The sequence below is a fragment of the Fusarium venenatum genome (assembly GCF_020744135.1).
Source record: "Fusarium venenatum strain MPI-CAGE-CH-0201 chromosome Unknown EDB82scaffold_3, whole genome shotgun sequence".
Classification (NCBI taxonomy): Eukaryota; Fungi; Ascomycota; class Sordariomycetes; order Hypocreales; family Nectriaceae; genus Fusarium; species Fusarium venenatum.
The window spans coordinates 885,278-904,236 of NW_027072131.1; the positions used below are offsets into that span (position 1 = coordinate 885,278).

The 18,959-nt window shown below is 49.7% G+C and overlaps 6 protein-coding genes across 6 annotated transcripts; 5 read left to right on the plus strand and 1 right to left on the minus strand.

The window, feature by feature from the left end:
* Positions 1-1,474: 1,474 nt before the first annotated feature.
* EDB82DRAFT_557551 (kinase-like domain-containing protein) lies at positions 1,475-4,007 on the plus strand (the record flags this gene model as incomplete). The annotated part of the gene is made up of 6 exons (XM_025726488.2): positions 1,475-2,383; positions 2,439-2,520; positions 2,570-2,917; positions 2,966-3,428; positions 3,478-3,565; positions 3,611-4,007. The coding sequence occupies 6 exons, from the start codon at positions 1,475-1,477 to the stop codon at positions 3,824-3,826; spliced, it is 2,106 nt and encodes a 701-aa protein (XP_025581050.1). The 3' UTR covers positions 3,827-4,007.
* A 231-nt stretch (positions 4,008-4,238) lies between these two features.
* EDB82DRAFT_207039 (uncharacterized protein) lies at positions 4,239-6,678 on the plus strand. Its single transcript, XM_025726490.2, has one exon. The coding sequence runs from the start codon at positions 4,589-4,591 to the stop codon at positions 6,359-6,361; it is 1,773 nt and encodes a 590-aa protein (XP_025581051.1). The 5' UTR covers positions 4,239-4,588; the 3' UTR covers positions 6,362-6,678.
* Positions 6,679-7,357: 679 nt separating this feature from the next.
* On the plus strand, positions 7,358-9,106 carry EDB82DRAFT_526149 (uncharacterized protein; the record flags this gene model as incomplete). Its single annotated transcript, XM_025726491.2, has 1 exon — positions 7,358-9,106. The coding sequence occupies one exon, from the start codon at positions 7,358-7,360 to the stop codon at positions 9,104-9,106; it is 1,749 nt and encodes a 582-aa protein (XP_025581052.2).
* Positions 9,107-9,512: 406 nt separating this feature from the next.
* Positions 9,513-10,315, plus strand: EDB82DRAFT_476805 (ADP-ribosylation factor family-domain-containing protein; the record flags this gene model as incomplete). The annotated part of the gene is made up of 6 exons (XM_065608072.1): positions 9,513-9,571; positions 9,622-9,732; positions 9,783-9,799; positions 9,847-9,992; positions 10,044-10,124; positions 10,184-10,315. 6 exons carry the CDS (start codon positions 9,513-9,515, stop codon positions 10,313-10,315), a joined length of 546 nt encoding a protein of 181 aa, XP_065463768.1.
* A 477-nt stretch (positions 10,316-10,792) lies between these two features.
* Positions 10,793-16,518, plus strand: EDB82DRAFT_546426 (uncharacterized protein; the record flags this gene model as incomplete). Its single annotated transcript, XM_025726493.2, has 3 exons — positions 10,793-10,839; positions 11,501-11,688; positions 11,972-16,518. The coding sequence occupies 3 exons, from the start codon at positions 10,793-10,795 to the stop codon at positions 16,516-16,518; spliced, it is 4,782 nt and encodes a 1,593-aa protein (XP_025581054.2).
* Positions 16,519-16,746: 228 nt separating this feature from the next.
* On the minus strand, positions 16,747-18,422 carry EDB82DRAFT_447312 (uncharacterized protein). The gene is made up of 2 exons (XM_025726494.2): positions 17,307-18,422; positions 16,747-17,252 (listed from the first exon to the last, which is right to left on the minus strand). The coding sequence occupies exons 1-2, from the start codon at positions 18,019-18,021 to the stop codon at positions 17,053-17,055; spliced, it is 915 nt and encodes a 304-aa protein (XP_025581055.1). The 5' UTR covers positions 18,022-18,422; the 3' UTR covers positions 16,747-17,052.
* Positions 18,423-18,959: the final 537 nt, after the last annotated feature.

Genomic DNA, 18,959 nt, shown 5'->3' on the forward strand with positions numbered 1-18,959 from the left:
CTATACTACGAATGCGGTGGGTACTGTGCACTGTAATATGCGACTATTTGGGCACGTCACAAGTTGGTCCATGCCCGCCCTTCCAACGACCTTTTCAAAAGTAAGACAGCCTAGGACCATCTAGCGATATTGCAGCTCAAAAACCTTGCGTTGAGAGGATTGATGTCAATATGGGATATCCCTACATGATTGTCTACCTCCTTGATCTTAGTCACCTTTGCATGGAATCGGAATTGTACCTGCTCACTATAAACTTAAATGTTAGTTTTCTACAGTGTTTATGGTTAATCACTCTGAATGTGCCTATCTTTGCCTCGCCTCGCTCACTCGGCCATTTTCCCCAAAACGACCCTTCATGGACCCTGGTTTTGTCGATACTCTTATAGTAATAGTACCAACTAAGGTACCCTTAATTGATCACCCTCCTTCCCATCCAATGTATGCCGGATCGTAACGCCGCCACACACCAAACAAGTACCTGTAAATTCCACGAATTCCACCTTGTCTTGAGCCCGAAATCGTAACCCGAAGGACACAACCCCAACCTGAGTGACAAATGACAAATCCGCACCCAAATGGGACCTGTTGGAGGATGCCGCTCAATATACCTGCTATCATTAGACGCCACCGCCTTGTAGAATGTACTCACTCAGAAGCGAATGTTGTATCTGAATCAACGTCACCCCCGAATGGATACTCTCTAGTCTGTCCCAGCACTCCCCGGCCACCCAGTAACCTACGACCAACACCTTTTTCCAAGACATGCCCGTGACGCCTTCAACCGAGCTTGGGGCAGATTTGTGATTGAGGTCACTCCACTCAACCGATGCTCATTTTCCATCTTGTTATTGCCCTTGCCTCTTCCTTCATCCCCACAATCAGTTGATAGCTGAGAGACAAAAAGCAAGATTGAGCGAGGCCGACACAGCCCTGAGCTTCCGCACAAAACTTGCACTCCACTGGGTCACGACAGGACCCGCCCACAGTGTCTTTTCAGGTGTCAACTCACTGAGGCATCCCCCTAAACACACTCTGATACCGCTGAACTTTCACTGGGTGGTCATCCATCATCTCATCACAGCCCAGTCCAGCCCAGTCCGTCTTCCCACTCTCTAAAACTGCCTCTCATCCAATTCTCCCGGGCGCACCTCCACCTCCCGTCACCACCATAACCATCGTACACCAAGCCAAAACCACTAACCTGGAAGGGACGCCCCCGGGTCCCCTTCCCCGTTCTATCTCGCCTCTCTTCGCTCATCGTTTCTCCTCCTCTTTTCCTTTTACGACGCACTCTTGATACATGAGCCTGGACAAAACTTTTACGTACGAATCGACTCGACGATTTACACGGTCTCCTGTGCCGTTGGATCCCGTCACGGCTCGTTCGCATATACCTCAATTTTGTTTTTCGTGATCGTTACCTGAGTCTTCTGTATTGGAGCCCTGGACGGCTTTCGGCTTCTTCCCCATCATCATGTCAACACCTACCACGGCCACGGCCACGCTTCCACATTACCACCCTCACCATTATCCGCAATCATACGGCCACACGCATTCGCATCATCAGCCGTATCAGCCAAACCCCAGCGCTAACTATCGTTCGGCTGCTTCGAATCAGAATATTCTACCTCCTCCGGTTTCTTCAGCTGTCTCGCCTTCTCACAGTGCCATTCTGCCTCCTCCGTACCAACTCTCACCTTTGGCATACTCTTCCACGGCATCGAATGGCATAGGCCTGACGCACTCGTCAACCTCTCGCTCTGCACATCACGCCCAGGAACCTAGCCCGCGACACGACGCGGGTTATTCAACTGCAACCATGCCTGAGACTGCTCCTGCTTCTCACGCAGAGCCCTCGAGAAAGCGTCGCCGCTCCCGCGAACCCGATTGGAATACTTTTTACAAAAATGGGCTTCCTAAGGAAATCATAGTCATTGATGATACGCCTGAGCCTGAAGCGAATACTAGTCGAAAAATTACAAACAGCACTGTTATCGCGCCCAACGACACCACGAACCGCCAGGCGGCCAAGAAGAGGAGACGAGACGAAGAGACCGGCACTGTACAGGGCTCGGGCTACCACATCAAATACCTCGAATCAAAAAACAACACCCCGGCGCAGATTACAACACCTGCTGGCTCGTCCAATTCGAGCAGTGACCGCACCAATTCTGGTGTCAATACCACTGCCCCAACTTCACTCTCCTCCAATGGTCAATATGAGGAGGCTGCGGTTCCCCTTAAGCGAAAGCGCACCCGCCAGCAGGTGGCTAACGAGGCCAAGCGTCGCGACGTCGATGGCCTCGGAGATATCTTCACATACAAGCCTCCACCCTACCCTCCCAAGAAGGCTGGAGAGGTCAATGTTCAGGTTATCCATGACGTGAGTTTTTACTCCACATTAATCAAAGTGAAGGTATACTGACGCAATTTGACAGCGACATTACAACAAGAACGTCAAGGTTGATGACGACGATGGTCATTACATTGTTATCCCTGAAGCTGAACTCACGGACAAATGTAAGTTGTAGTTACGTCCCCTCTCTCTTTCCTGTCTAATATTTGATAGACCAAATCGTCCGTCTTCTGGGCCAAGGAACCTTTGGCAAAGTTGTTGAAGCCCGCGACCGCAAACGTAACAAGGCCGTGGCTGTCAAAATCATTCGATCAGTCCAGAAATACAGAGATGCCTCGAGAATTGAACTTCGCGTTCTTGAGACCCTCAAACGAAATGACGAGGAGAACCGTAACCGATGCATTCATCTGCGAGACTGTTTTGATTACCGCGGCCACATCTGTATCGTTATGGACTTGCTGGACCAAAGTGTTTTTGACTTTCTCAAGGGTAATGGTTTTGTTCCATTCCCCAACAGTCAGATTCAGAGTTTCGCGCGACAACTCTTTACCAGCGTTGCCTGTGAGTATTGTGATGACGAGTTTTAGTGACCGTACTGACTTTTTCCAGTTTTGCACGATCTCAATCTAATCCACACAGATCTGAAGCCTGAGAACATCTTGCTCTGCGACCACGCCTATCAAACGTTTACCTACAATCGCAAGATCCCTTCTTCTTCTACCACTGTTAACCGCCAGGCCACGCAACGCCGTGTGCTACTCGATACTGAGATCCGGTTAATCGATTTTGGCTCTGCCACCTTCCAAGACGAGTACCACTCCTCAGTGGTCTCTACACGCCACTACCGAGCCCCAGAGATTATCCTGGGTCTGGGATGGTCATTCCCCTGCGATATCTGGAGCATAGGATGCATCCTGGTTGAGTTCTTTACGGGCGATGCTCTGTTCCAGACACATGACAATCTTGAACACTTGGCAATGATGGAGGCGGTAGTTGGATCACGGATCGACACCCATCTTGTCCAAGCTGTAAACAAGATGTCGACTCGAAGTGGCGGCAATTCTGCTGCCAAGTAAGTATCTCTTACTTCGGACTTCCGTATACTTGCTTACATTCACCAGATACTTCAAACGCCTCAAGCTGGATTATCCTGCAAACGAAACAACCCGTGGCTCCCGTCGGTTTGTCAAGGCCATGAAGCACCTTGATGTAAGCATCCTTTTGCCCTATACGGATCAAGCTAACAGACAACAGCACATCATTCCTGGAAATAACACTTTCCTCAAGAACTTTGTTGATCTGCTTAAGAGAATCTTTGTGTATGACCCTGCTCACCGCATCACCGCGAAGCAGGCTTTGCAACATCCTTGGCTCAAAGAGATGGCCCAGCCCGATGATGGCACTGAGGCTGCTAAGATCCGCCAGGAGAGGATACGGCTGGAGCAACGGAATTCATATGTCCGAAGTTGATGACATACGTCTGATACCCCACTAACGACATATGAGCATGATCAAGGAGTTCTGGATTTCCATGGCGTTGCAATGAAGGGATAGGTATCGACGCGCGGATATCATTGACTGTGTGACACCAGCCCAATTTTGATCTTGTATTCTAGTATCACAGCCACCGTTTTCTCGTTACCTTTTCTGTTTATATTGGGAGTTATCACTGGCGGTTGGCATCTTCTTACGCAACGCTATGACTGGAGGAATGTGCATTTCACAAGAGGCGTTGATGGGCCTATCTTGGCCCAAGCAATATGCAAACGAGCATACTATTTCTTGTTCCCTTTGTCAGAACAAATAAAATCGGACATGTTCCACGAGAACCATGCGTCACCACGATCGACGACTGACGGATTCGCCCATTCATTCACAATATCCTACATGTGATGTCTTTGAGCTGTTGCTTCACACCTGGGCCATGTCGGGTCTGTTTTCGACGTGCCATAGGTAGGTGTGTGGAACATCACAAAGTGTTCTGTTCTCTGCTAACAGCGAATAAGTACCGACAAAGCGATGTCTTTCACAAAGGCTGAATAATTGTTCAACTGATGGGCTTCGATTGACTGTTCACTCATCAAGCGGATATATAATTCAAGGTGGTAGTTAGTGGAGGAGGTATTCATACAAACCTTCAACACCTGAAGACAAACTTTATTTGCTGCATCGACAAAAAGCGCAACTAAACAAGCATTTCATTTTTATCATTTTCGTATTACATATTTCATCATGGCACACAACCGTGCAAACCACAACCCCGAAGAGGAGTTTGACGACACTCCGCTCAGTCGCATTTCAGGTCATCAGCTCGACCAACTCACTAAACTGCTATGGATGGACCCAGGCGTCAACGTAGTCATGCCGGACCAAAAGTGGCTACAGTCACAATATGACGGCGTAGCCAGACTTGACAAGTCCAACCGTCGCTCGAAGAACATTTGGAAACGTTTGTCATCCGGATTGGAGAACATGAGCCTCACGCCCAGACATGTAAACGATGGAAGACCAACAGCTTGCCTTTGTGATTTCCATCGCGACCTCGATCCCAAACTGATCCGACGTTTGATGGGTCTCATCACGGCTGAGTGTACTGTACGTATTCACCGCTATCGTGAATGGCGTCGACGCAACACTCTCCCTACTCTTCTTACCCATTGGCTCGACCGCATCGACGCCATGACTGGACTCTGGATGAGTCGAGATGCTTTCAACGCCGCCTTTAGTTATGAACGCGTTTCGACAACCCAGAATAAAGTCCGGAGCAAATGCGAAGCCTGTATCATGGCGGCTATCGGAGGCAGACCTCACGCGCTGGCCTACCTGCGAGCTTCCATGATCGGGCGACGTGAACGCCATGTTGACCAACGCCGTCCCATGCCCAGATTGCTTCGAGTGGTGGAGTCCTGGATTTCGCACTTCAACGCTGAAGTTCGCAGGGCCACTATGACAGACAGTATCCAAATCAGCGAGGAACTTGACAAACTGGATGCGGTTATCGATGCTTGGAAGAGGGAGCGCCGCCAGCGTTCTTATCAAACAGGAGTACCGCCAAGGCCAAGTCGTCCTCGAGAATCGAAAGCATACCAAGTAGATGTCCACAGTCCCCAAGGACGAGACTCCCGGCAGAGCTACACCACGGAGGACAGTTACGACAGTAGATCCCCACGCCATAGTAGTCATTTTGATGACGACGAGCAACAATGGATGGACAACGACGAAACCTACCAAGCGTCGATTTACTTGGACTGTCAGATGCAGAGGCAAGGTTTGACAAAAGCCAAGCGGCGGGAGATTTTCGAGAATGACATGCACCCTGCCGTTCATGACTATGTACAGGATGCAATGCAAGTGCCGGTAGGTGACCGCCAGTGGAGAGATGTCGAGTCAAAGCTCGAAAGCGACACAACCTCTACTTTCAGCAATTCGAGTGCTATTCCGGCACCGCTCAACTTGGCCAGAAAGCATGGGGTGCCCACACCGCCTCACAGTAATTCTGGTGATGATGCTGCGGAATCAATCTGGGAGGATGTCTCAGTGTTCTCTCCCCCACAGTATGCGATTGCAGGCGGATCTACACGCCGGCACACTGCCGCGCCAAACACGGGGAGCGACAGCGAGTCTCTTCTTACCACTTTTGCTGATAACCGAGCACATCTCGAGTTTTGTCAAAAATGGGGTCTCAGTCCGGGGTCTGAAATCCGTGAAGCACCATCAACACAAGCACAAACTCAACGGGACGCAGATATAACCTCGGTTGCTGCAGCTTCAAGCGTATACTCTGATCATCCCGGCTTTCGACGTTCTCAGAAAAATGTGGCGCCGCCGCCCGTTCCCCCGAAGAGCCGATTGCGAGACTCTCGTAATCCTTCGAACGGCGGACAAAGCAGAGCTTCTATGGAACAGTCACACCGATCGGCTCGTGACCAGCGAGACAAGAACATCTGGGATGAGTTGCAGGAGGATAGACAGCGTTTGATCCGGGAGTACCAAGACGAAGAGTAGTGGTTGAGTGTTCCTTGGATACATGGAGTTTGCGTTTGATTAGACCGCAACATTGTTTAGTTGGATATACCCTGGGAACACATTTGAGAGGACACAGCAGAGCCTTGCAAAACAATTTCCTTTGTCACTTGAATTTGCTTTGTCATTTTCGATTCTTTGTTTTATCTTGCAGTTCTCCGTGATGAATAAGTAGCCTGCCTCTGAAAAGTCGAACAATCAAAATGGTACGAGCTGAGTATCCGACTTCACTTATGACCTAGATATGCACTCTACCGTGATTAATATATATTAGACCACGAATAAAAGTCTTGCTTTACTTCTTATGAGTGGGGATAATTTGCATCTTGGTGAGAAGAGAAGTGGCTTAATAGTGTGCCCTGGAAGTGCAACAGTACAGATATAATATGACCTTGTCAAGTTTAGTAAAGCTGTAGGGCTCTCCTTTTGGATTTTATGATATCTATTATATGCAGATCTATTAGCTATACGTTTTTACGAATGGAAGAATTAAAGTTAACTTGGGCATAAAGAAGCTGCCATTGCCTGACGGGTGGCAGGTGCAGGCAGGAGGAGTATTAACCGTCCTTTTACCCCTTTCTTTCCTTTCCGGCATCTGCCCAGGGCTGCGTGATTCACTGCCCGCAACACAAGGCTTTTGTTACCTGTCTGCCTAATAATTCACACGGCAACCGGCAAGCGAGCCTTCACTATCTGTGACTTGCACAGTAAACTCAACACCAAACCTGTGCATACCCTTCCACATCCACACAACAGACTAAGCACTTTGGCTGTCTTCTCTGTTGTGCACAGGGAAGTGTTGTTTTCTTTTTCCTTTACTCTCATCTGCCTGATCCCGTTATCATCTACTTGTTCTGCCAATTTCCGTCTACATGGAGTGTAACTCGCCAACACGGCCCATCCGCAGGTTCGTCTTGGAGTTTTGAGACCTCCCCTATTTTTCATGCCCTAACGTAATACAGTGCGCTTCACGGAATCATGTCGCGGGCGCCCGGCAGCTCAAGCGGTGCTGCGAAGGAGAACACCCCCTCGTCCAACCTCACAAAGTCACTCATGCGACTCAAGGGAATTAGGGACGCTCTCGGTGAAAATACTACAGCTCGCCAACAGCTATTCCCTAGTGATGTTTTGAAAAGTCGACTCAACAAAGTTCGACAAGCATCCGGACAATCTATGGATTTCCTTCCTCATCAGCGAGCACCTTCGAAAACAACTGATACTCAGCATCAGCAAACAAGCCTGGAGTTAGTTTATGTACCTCAGAAACAAGGGCCTGTCGAGACGGCGCCTCCTCATCACTCGCAAGCACCTTCTCAACGCCCATCTGTAAGAGTGGGCTCTCAAGAGGAAGACGATTTTGAAAAGAGCTCTAGAGGCACTTGGAACTCTCCAAAGTCAATGGCGCCTTCAAGTGTGTCAACTGATGTGCAGGGTGCACCTTTGCCAGCACCACTTCATGTCATCGAAGCTCTTGGATCTACGTCAGTAGTGATTCGACGACCCTCCTTCAGCAATGTCTCTCTGGCCCTAAGTCATTGCCCTGTATCGCTTGATGATAAGGAGAATCAGCCAATCACTGCCGAAGAGGCATGGGGCCTAGGCAGGACAACCCAGGATCATGTTGACGAAGTCGGTCCTAACGCTCGAATCTTCTCAGCAACAGCCATTGATAATTGGAATTGTGGTCAGGAGGATTACCCTATCATCCCTTTGACTGAGAACCGAGACTCTCGCATCGACGATTGCGATATTGACCCTGCGACTGGCGAGCTTATTGATCCAGTTCGATACATCAAATTGCAAAAGGATAGCCAGGCGAATCTTGACTGGCGCCGAATGCAACTCAGTTCGGAGGAGCGCATTGCGAGAGAGATTGTTCGCCGAGAGCAGGTGAAGAAAGAGGTTGTACAGAGAGAACAAGAAGAAAAGTATGCGAATATGACTTTTGAAGAGGACAAGGTCCCTGATGCTGCCTGCACCCTCCGACCGGCAGAGGCTCAAGACTTCCAGGCCATTGCAGACATCATAAACTTGGAACGCGAGCAGGGACAGAACTCCCAAGTGTATCTTCCCAAGATTGACCGCAATCTGATTCGAACTCTTCACACCGCATGCCTTCAAAAGCATCGGCCATTCATTGTTGCCATCCCTGCACCAGCGAAGATCCCCGACCGTAGCAACTGGTCCAAGGCCGAAGAAGAAGAATATCAGGAATTCCTCAAGTTCAAGCAGTCCCGCGGAACATCAAAGCCAACCGTTCTCGGGTTTGCTGTCATCAACGATGTCCATCAGGGTTTTCTGGACAGCACTTTTCGCGGTTCCCGCTTCTCGGGCAACATTACCGTGGTTGTCCATCCGCAACACCGCAAGAAACTTGTTGGCACGGCCCTCCTCGACAAGATCTTGTCATGCGTGCACATCTATCACCGCAGCGAAGTTGACTATACATGGAATTGCGCGGAATCTCGGCAGATTTACGAGTATGTATCTGCACACAACCTCCGAAAGTACAACAAAGTCTATGTCGAGTTTTTTTCTGTTGGAAAGCATGATCCCGAGGTTGAGAAAATTCAGCGTCTTTTGAACAAGTTTGATTTCGAGCTCGTGGCCAAATTCACAGACGCTGTCAAACATGGAAATGAACCAGGTGTCTGGAAGAATCTGAATGTGTGGGAGCTGGAAGTCCGCACAACAATCGAGATTGACGAACTTCCGGATGATATGTGATGGTGTCCAGGAATGTATGAATGGTTGAGGAATCGAGCCTTTACTTGTCATGGTACTTTGCTCATTGGTTTGGTTTGGGTTGTGTTTTCGAATCTGGGATTAGCCAATGGAATGCGCAAGTGTAAATGCGATAAGACGAGCAAGTAATCATCTTGTTTAGTACGCCTGAAATACAAGCTGACATTGTGGCCATGGAACTTGAACTTTGTGAAGTAGAAGAGGATGTTTAAATGAGCACCAATCACGTGGATTGAGAAAGCCGCAGGCATTTGATTTTAACGACATTGATAGTACACCGATGTGACAGAAACCTATCAGACTGGAATTTGTGACCAAAAGTAGCGAAAAGTGAAGACCGAATCATTTTCTCCCCTACAAACACCTTTAAACATATCGCGCCATCAAAATGCTGTCGATTCTACGAAAAGCGCGACTTAAGGACAAGGAGATGCGAATCCTGATGCTGTGAGAATGCCATCTATACCAAAATAGGACATGCAATTGACCTGTCATAGTGGACTTGATAATGCAGGAAAGACGACGATTGTGAAGCAGGTTATGGGAGAAGACGTCAATACTGTCAGCCCAACGCTGGGTTTCATTATCAAGACTATTGACTACGAAGGGTATGCAGATATTCCGTTTCTGATACCGAACCGCTGCTAACAACTAATAGATATAAGCTCAACATATGTGTGTTTCCTAGACCGTTAGAAAGTTCATGTGTGCTGACTTCTTAGGGGACGTGGGCGGTCAGAAGACGCTGCGATCGTACTGGAGAAACTATTTCGAAAAGACAGATGCGCTGATATGGGTTGTCGACGCAACAGACCGTCTACGCATTCAAGATTGCAGAGACGAGCTTCAAGGGCTACTTTTGGAAGAGGTGCGCGACACCATTCCACACCGGGCGGATAGTTACTGACAAGTGGTACAGCGTCTTGCAGGGGCAAGCTTGCTCGTATTTGCGAACAAGACAGATGTTGAGGGATGCATGACGGAAGCAGAGATTCTCTCGGTAGGTCTCAGAACAAGAACAAGAACAACAGAACAACAAGCTTACACTGTGGATTTTAGGAACTGCAACTGGAATCGATACGAACACATCGCTGGAAGATTCTCCCGTGTAGCGCAATGACTGGAAGTAATCTCAAGGAGGGACTATCATGGGTGGTGGAGGAAGCGAAGAAGCGCTTATTCCTTTACTGAACAGACAATGTTGAACTAAACTCTATAAGTCCTTGCCCTCAACAAAAGGACCTTGACAAAAGCAAACATCAGCAAGCTGAGTACAAATCACATGTGTATGTAGTCAGCCGCAAAGTGTGGAATATGGACATGCATAAATAAGGCAGCTCGTCAAACATCGAAACTTGAAACCCAATGAAATAGACTCGTTACGCCGGGCAACGTCCCGCAGTAGCACTCTACCGACAACTAGACAAGACAAGAGTTGCGAACGACGTCCAACTAGCTCCAGTTAAGAAGCAGGGAACAAGCCGGACGAGTATGATGGGCGGGAGAGCATCGTTAGGTGCCGCATGCAGTTTTTGTCTTTACTGACAAGGTGGTATTCCTACGATCTGTTGGGCTACCTTATATGAGCTAAGGACCTGAACATGGTTTGAGGCATAAACTACGTATAATACGAAACTGGTTGTGACAAGGTTTCAACGAATTCAAATCATGGTTTGGCATGGGTTTGTTGTTGTGGTGGATCGTCGTGGGGGAAAGTAAACAAAAGATGACGTTTTTGTTTATGGCGCACAATGGATACGGACAACTTGTGAGGCTCCTACCTATCTACGTTAGAGACTTTTGAATTAAATCGAACCTAGTATCGATCAGAGTCTGCATGATGCAAGCAAGATGATAGTCCTAGTTCATGCACATTTTGCATGAGATCGAGCTTCATATGCAGCAGCAGGCTTAAAACATTTGTCTCTGTTGCTGGTTGCATCCATTTGTTTAGACTAGGTCAGGCACAAATCGTCCTGACCTTAGCGGTTAACCTGGTCTGGTAGCGGGAGCGAGCCCCCTCCGAGACTTATGGTACAGGGACTACAGCATTGCTTGAATTCCTCTCTTACAGTGGGCTTCATACCCGAAGGCGGCCATGAACCAATCAGATGTCAAACATAGCTCATGAAATTTCCACCGCATACAGTTATGATACCATCCTTGTCCTGGACCTGATCCAGACTCGGACCCAGTTTCCATCCTGTCGTCAACTTCCCACCACCAAGCACAAGCACAGCATCTCCAAGCTAGCTCGGCTTCTGGGAGGATAAACAAAAACATTCTATAATACTCACTGCAACCTTGCTCGTGAGATTGCACTGCATTTGCTCGCGCCCGTTCTCCAAAATTGCCCCTCCCTTTCTCCGACGCCAGACTCTTAGAACATCCACTCCCTTCCGTGTCATGTCCCAAAGGACCCAGAGCCATGTCCGACGAAGTCTCCCAATTTCTCGAGCAGGTCGAGCGCCTGCGCGGTCAGCAGATCGAAGAAGACGAAGTGAGAGCTCGTGAGCTCGAAGATTACTTGGCTGCAAAGCGAGAAAGACAAGCTCGCCGAGAAGGTGAGAACAAAAATAATCGGACGAAATAACAGAGAGCTTAGCCTTCTAATGCGGCCGCTTGGCTTTCCTTTCCTCTTGGGAGGCTTTTGCTGGTTGCATTGATGGAGCTCCCTTTACTATTTGTCGGGCCAACTGGTTCCCGTCGTACACCCATTGTTTACTTTCCATTTTTCTACTGCTATTTACTCATCCCCATGGTTTTAACTTGGCTCTGTGAACATTGTTGACAGCCGAAATCAAACGCTGATGGTGTCCTTTTGCTAACCACCATCTGACATTGCAGAACGTGCTCGATCCATCTCACCACAAAAGTCATCTCCTGCAAATACTCCCTCACCACGTTCGAGTCGACGTAGTATCCACCTCACTGAGGCATTGAAGCTCGATTCCCCAAGATTCCAAAGGGACGAGAGTGCCTCACGATTGTCAGAATCTGAGGCGAAAGCCGACACTTCAATGGATCTGAGTTCTTCACCGACCAAGGAGAACGAAGCTCCCTCTGACGTCGACACCAAATCTGCGACCACACCACCCACCCGTTACTCTACACTGTCGTGGCAGCGAAGGCCTAACTCCCGTAGCGGCTCTACCCGCCCTCTAAGCATGCTCGCAACCCAAAATGCGACCCAACGGTCATTTATCGGGTCGCATGATTCCACACCTGCTCCTGCGTCAGCCACCGAAGAGACCTTCTCGAAGGATCAGATTGCCCAGTCTCTGGGTTCCAAGGACCCTTCGTGGTTCCGCCAAACGGCGGACCGAGGGGCAAGCTCGGCTGCTTACCGAAAGAACCAGGTTGAGGATACAGACCGCCTAGATATGGCCTCAGTCAAGGCACAATTGCCGGGCATGACTGATGAACAAGTAAAGCCAAGCCCGCCCGTTGAAAAGCCTATTGAGAAACCTCTCGAAAAACCCGCCGAGGAACCTGCTACGCCCACTAAAATGAAGCTGGCAAATCCTCCATCTCTCAACCCTCCTGCTTTTGATGCTGGGGAAGACAAGTCTCTGGATGGCCGTCTTTCAAACGCCTCTCCAGGCCGTTTGTCTCCCACTCGGTCCAATTCGCGATCCAGCTCACCTACGAAGGGCATGGGCGGCTTTGTCCAGAGTGCTATGATGAAGAGATCAGACAGCGTCAAGCGATGGAGTGTTACTAGCCCTCCAAGCCTCAACCGTGCCAATTCGATTCAATCGAGCCAAGGTGCTGGTTTGTCCTTGAATACTCGCCCACAGAGCAGATCAGGACCTGGAGCGACAACGCCAGGCTCAAGCCGACCAACATCACGACACGGAGAGTCTGATAACGAGGTCACACCAAAGGCTCCTGCTCCTGCTCCTGCTCCTGCGCCTGCTCCTGCCCCTACCGTGGACACCGCTTTGGGTGACTCTGCCTTGCCTCTCAGTCCAACCAAAACAATGGATCCCCGAAGGTGGAGTCCGACAAAGTCAAGCTGGCTCGAGAGTGCCTTGAACAAGCCTCCCGAGTCTCCAAACAAGTCCCATCATAAGTCTAGTTCATCGCAACCAGCATGGATGGCCGAGCTTAATAAGAACAAGGGAGGTCTTCCTGAGGGAACCACCCGGCCTCGCCCAGGTTCAATTTCTCACAAGCACCAAGTTAGCATCGGAGGACTTATGAGATCTACTCCAATGGGAACAGCAACAAAGACCAATACGACTGGCCTTGGCGGTATATACTCTCCCCCTCCTGGCGGAAACCGACCTCTTAGCATGCATGGCAGCTTGGGATTCCCTAAGAGCGCGCCTAAGCTCGAACCTGAGACTCCCATTGAGGCCAAGATCACACAGTCTGACTCTGAGCCTGTCCCTGATCCAGAGCTTACTGAACAAGAGAAGAAGGCACCGGAACCCACTAAGGAGGAGACGACAAGCCCCAAAGAGGCGAAACCTGCTTCAACTTTGCCCACGAATAAGCCGGAGGCACCCAACAAGATAGATTTCCGCAAGTCTTTGAGACCCAGGCCAACTGGCTCAGATACGCCCAAGACTCAAGAGCCTGAGTTCAAGAACGTTTTTGGTACTCTCCGTAGGACCAAGACCCAAAACTACGTGGCTCCTGACGCGTTGAAGGATAATATCCTCCGAGGCAAGGCTTCCCTGAACCAAACTGGAGGCCCGCAAAAGACAGAGAGAGTGGACGAATTCAAGGATGCCATTTTGAAGAAGAAGGACGACTTTAAGAAAGTCCAGGCCGAAGGCAAAGGCATCTCACGGAGCAACACCCCCACGAACGATTCCCCACTTCCAGAAGGACTTGCTAAGAGAGCTGAAATGGCAAGGAGAAAGTCCGTGGCTGACGTCAAGTCAACACTTGCATCGAGTAAGCCAGATTCGCCCAAGCCGACACCAGGTCCCAAAAGGATGCACAGCCAGACCTTTTCCACGCCCAAGTCTGCTCCTAAACCAGCCCCAGAACCCGCTGACGAGGGTCTAAAGCGAGTAGTTACCGATTCTAAAGCGAAACCGGAGGCACCGAGAGGTTTACCAGGCCTAAACAAGGAAACGAGCTCACCCGGTAGACTGCAAGGAGGTATAGGAGGTAAGCTCGCTGGACGGTTCAACCCGGCCCTCGCTGGTATGCTCGCACGAGGACCGCCTCCTATGGCTACCAACGGGGGCAAGGCCCCTGAGGAATCCGAATCCAAGGGGTCTGCCAGCGCAATGGTTACAGAACCCTCCGCTCCCGGGCCGCAACTGACACATATGACTAAGGGTCGAGCTCGAGGTCCTAGGAGAAAGGCGCCAACCAAAGCTGCCCCCTCAGCTGTCTCCGGAGCTTCAACTGAACAAAAGCCTGCACAGGAAAAACCCGTTCCCGCACCGAAACCTATCGAACCTGCCAAGGAGAAGCCCCTGGAACAAACCGTTGCCCCTGCCGAAAAAGCCGAGTCTACCCCCGCTCCTTTTTCGATCCAACAACAGGTCGCCGCGAAAGCTGCTATCCAAAGAAAGCCCGTCCTCACCAAACCCGCCGCTGAGCCTCAAGATAACGAGCCCCGGAGACCTCCCACTCGTGAAGACCGAACCTCGTTTTCCTCTAAGCGTTTCTCCAAGGCTGAAGTTACACCACATGACGTTCCTTCACCGTTGAGAATTCAAAAGACTGGCGACGCTGGTTCACAGCCCGGCTCACCCAAGAAGCTGGACACCAACCGCATGTCTCGATTCCTTGATCGCTCAAACGATGCGCCAGAGCCTGCTAAAGAACCTGTGCGATTGACTCATCAACGTACAGGTTCTCGGTCTCCAGTCAAAATGTTTCAGCGTCAACTGCCAGACCCTGAGCCATCGTCCCCGACAAAAGTCGACAGTGACCCAGTCGTATCTATAAAGAATGCTAGAGCCATGTTTGGCGGCGCAGCCCCAGCCCCTTCACTATCTACAAAGCCTTCATTGGAAAGATCGGAGCCCGCTGTTCTCCGGACACCTCCACCTAAAGCATCCCCTCGTCCTCTTCCTCAGTCTGAACACTCTTCACCTTTACAAGTCAACAAGACACCGTCTCGAGTGGCTACTCGTCCCCTGCCTACACCTCCAAGCAAAGAGCCTGAGACTCCCCAGGCGCCCCAAACCCCAAAGGCCCAGCAAACACCCTCCGCCCCACCGAAAACCCCTAGCCAGGGCAACGATGTTGCGAGCTTGCTGACGGACTTCTTTGGGCCAAAGCCTCCCAAGGCTGAGTACAAGGTGGATGCTGCAGAGCTTTTGATGAACCGACCTCCAACAGGACCAATAAAGCTTCAGAGCCTCAGTTTCCAGGTTTTCCAAATCTCAGCGGAGGGCAAGAAGTCCCCGGTGGCGTCTCACTACGAGCGGACACTGTTTGAACGAGAGATGTACATTGCTCCCCATAGCTTCACAAACGAAGCTGGATGGAAGCGATTGGAAATCTACTTCTGGATTGGCGATCAAGTACCAGAGTCTGCAGCCGACGATGCGCTTCTCTTTGTTCAAAAGGAAGCCAAGGCGTTGGGCGGCAAGGTAGTCAAGATGCATCAGGGCAAGGAAACAACCGAGTTTCTGCAAGCTCTCGGTGGTGTCATGTTGATAAGAAGGGGCTCCAGCAACAAATACGATTCACTAGCACCCAACATGCTCTGCGGCCGGCGTTATCAGGGTCAGGTCGCTTTTGATGAGTGCGACTTGACCACAGCAAGTCTATGCGCAGGATTCGTCTACGTTATCACCAGTAAGGGTAAGGCCTACATCTGGAAGGGGCGAGGATGCGATGTGACAGAGTTGAGCGCCGCCAAGCTTGTTGCTATCGAGCTCACTCTTACTGGAGAGCTGATCGAGATCGATGATGGCGATGAACCCGAGTCATTCTGGAGTCTATTTGAAGGAAGATCAAAGCCTCACTCAGCCGATCATTGGAGACTCAAGCCCAACTACTCCAAGTACTGCAGCAGACTTTTCTGCTCAGATGCAGAGACACGACAGCAGGTCTTTGAGATTGCGCCTTTCAACCAATACGACCTCTCCCCTGAGCATATCTATGTTCTTGACGCTTTCTTCGAGATGTACATCATTGTTGGCGCTCGTGCCCAATCCCAATATGCATCCTTCCGCAATGCTCTCGACTTTGCTCAAGAATATGCCATTCTTGCTGCAGGTATGGAGGATCGTCCTTTCGTTCCCATCTCGACTGTTGTACTTGAGGGCATTCCTCGGGATCTCAAGCGTGTTTTCCGATTCTGGCGGGATGATCTGAACCCTACTGTCACCAACACTTCAACTTCTCTCAAGAGAGGTCGCAGTCTGAGGGTAGTGTCATTGACACAAGCACTGCAAGCACTTAGTGAGTAGGCTTGTTTGAGCATTGTTGTCTTCAAAAGTTCGGGCGGCTTTTTCCTTGTGGGTCTTTATTCATATGGTAGCGGTATATTCTTGTAATGGGTTCACGGAAGCATGGCGAGATATGGCAGTTTCGGCGATCTTGGAGTTGCATGTCGTTTTTGGGCCTCCGGTTTTGAGAAGATATGATAGATGATACCAGATGAAACACGAGATGTGTACGTATATTGCAATCGAGCAAATTCTCTTTTATGATTCCGAAATGGTGACACTTGGTAAATGGCCATATGCATATGTACACGGAGATAATCCATAAGCAAGTAATGATAAAAAGAAACGATAAACAAAAGCAGTTCGGCTCTCAAGCCCAAATCGAGCACAAGCCGCCTAATGCGTCTATGGGGGTATCAAAAGGCTGTCTCAAGTCTTTGCATTCGATGCGACTCCCCGTTTAGCAAACTCCTCTCCTAAAAACACACACAGTCCGTATTCCTCCTTTTCTTCTGGGTTTTTCTTTTTACTGTCTTTGATTCTTCCAATGTGCGTTTATTGCGCTGACCCATTGGTGTCAATGGCGGAGCTCTTGCCAGTTGTTGAGTCGCTAAGCGAAGCTGGCACGGCCATGGGTTGGCCACGGGCCTTTGCTGTCACAGTAACGAGTTCGTTGAGCATGAGTTCGCGCGTTGTGCGGGTGAGCTCTTCGACGTCGGCGGCGGTGAGACCCTTTGTAGGGATGGGCTTGAGGACTGTACATTGTTAGAATTTTGGACAGATTCGACGTGGACATGGGGTATACATACCCTTAACTGGGATCTTTCCGGCGTTGAAAGTAAAGGTCTTGGGGTAGAGAATATGGCTGTAGTTTGCGACTACGCAAGGCACAATAGGCACGCCGGCCTCAACAGCAAGGTGGAAAGCTCCCTTCTTGAACGGAAGTAGCATGGGCTCCTTGGCGTAGCTTCGAGTACCCTCAGGGAACATGTAGACACTCTGTCGCTTGGACTGGATCTCGCTGGCGGCACCCTTCATAGCATCGCGAGCATCCTTGCTGTTCTTACGATCGATGAAAATAGAACCGCTCAGAGACATGAACTGGCCCAGGAAAGGGACCTTCTTGAGCGAAGCCTTGGCGGTAACACTACAGTACTTGGGGAACATTCTTCCCAGCATGAGAACATCGAGCTCGGTCTGGTGGTTGCCGACAAAGACAGCAGGGCGCGTGGTTCCGAGAACATTGTCCGGGTCCTCAATGACGAACTCAACACCGGTGGTGTAGAGCATGAGGTAGTGAAAGGAACGACCGACAGCCCATTGCGCGATGCCCTGTTTGCCGATGAGGGTGAGGAAGATGGAGGCAAAGACACCGTAGGCTGCGACGATGAGGAGAGAGACGTAGGAGGCGAGAGCACGAGCTGCGAAGGCGGCTTGAGGAACGACGAGGGACATGGCGTAGAAGAAGACGATCAAGGCAGCGTAGCCAAGGGCGAAGTAGGTGAGGATACTGGAGAAGGACATAATGGGCGATTTTTAGCGGCCGTCGCTGGTCTATGCCGTGGTCGTAGTGAGGATTGTGGCTCAAAGGTTAAGACAGCTGATAGGTAAATTAGTAGATATAAAGTGAGACAAAAAAAAGGCAGAGAGGTAGAAGTAGAGGAGGTCAGCTGGGATGGAGAGGAATTGGCGGGGGGTTGGGTTGTTGAGTGGGTAGACCTAGTATGGAGGTCAATCAATTCCGGTGATGGCGGGGTTCTTTATTTTTTCGTCTGTACCCTTTTGTCTGCAGAAGGTACTTTAGTGACTACCTAGGTATACAGGATAGTAATATTTATAGTTAGAGAATTGTCAAGTCTATTAAGTTGAGAACAAGACGTGAGGGAAATATCATCTTCATCACAAGATCAAAGTATCCCCAAAAGATGGTGGGAAAATAGGTACTTCTACTATAAACGGCCGCTTGACACGGGGACGGGAACGCCTTTGATTGGTATATTTTGATTGGTTGGGATGTGATGTCACAGGTACAGGGAGTTGGCTTGTGAAAGTCGACGCCGAGGATGAGGATCAAAGACATGGATGGTGATGAGTCAGCAGTTTTGAGTATATCAAGATGTGTTATTTCCATTCATTATTCTATAGTACCTATATGCTTGATCATCAAATATATTGATTAGGTTATAATTGTTCCAATCACTAGGTAGCATATCATGTTATCTCAGTCCTGGTAAACTATGTCTACTTGTACGTGACTGAAGACCAACTGTGCACAACATCAATGCATTGTACTAACAAAACGTGGAGAAAGAGTTGGCCAGTCTTACAATTTATTTCCTCCAGATACTATTATGTAGGTTTCTCGAGGTGGCATCTCGGATCCAATCCGGCATCACGGGGCTGTCAAAGCACACCCTTTTCTAAGAATGTAGTACAGAACCAGTTGAGTCTGAGACATGTGA

Excerpts from the sequence above, each read along its gene's own strand:
- EDB82DRAFT_447312 (XM_025726494.2), bottom strand. The coding sequence starts at position 18,021 with ATGTCCTTCTCCAGTATCCTCACCTACTTCGCCCTTGGCTACGCTGCC. Across the intron at positions 17,253-17,306 it reads CGGAAAGATCCCAGTTAAGG|TCCTCAAGCCCATCCCTACA; the intron begins GTATGTATACCC and ends AACAATGTACAG.
- EDB82DRAFT_207039 (XM_025726490.2), top strand. The coding sequence starts at position 4,589 with ATGGCACACAACCGTGCAAACCACAACCCCGAAGAGGAGTTTGACGAC.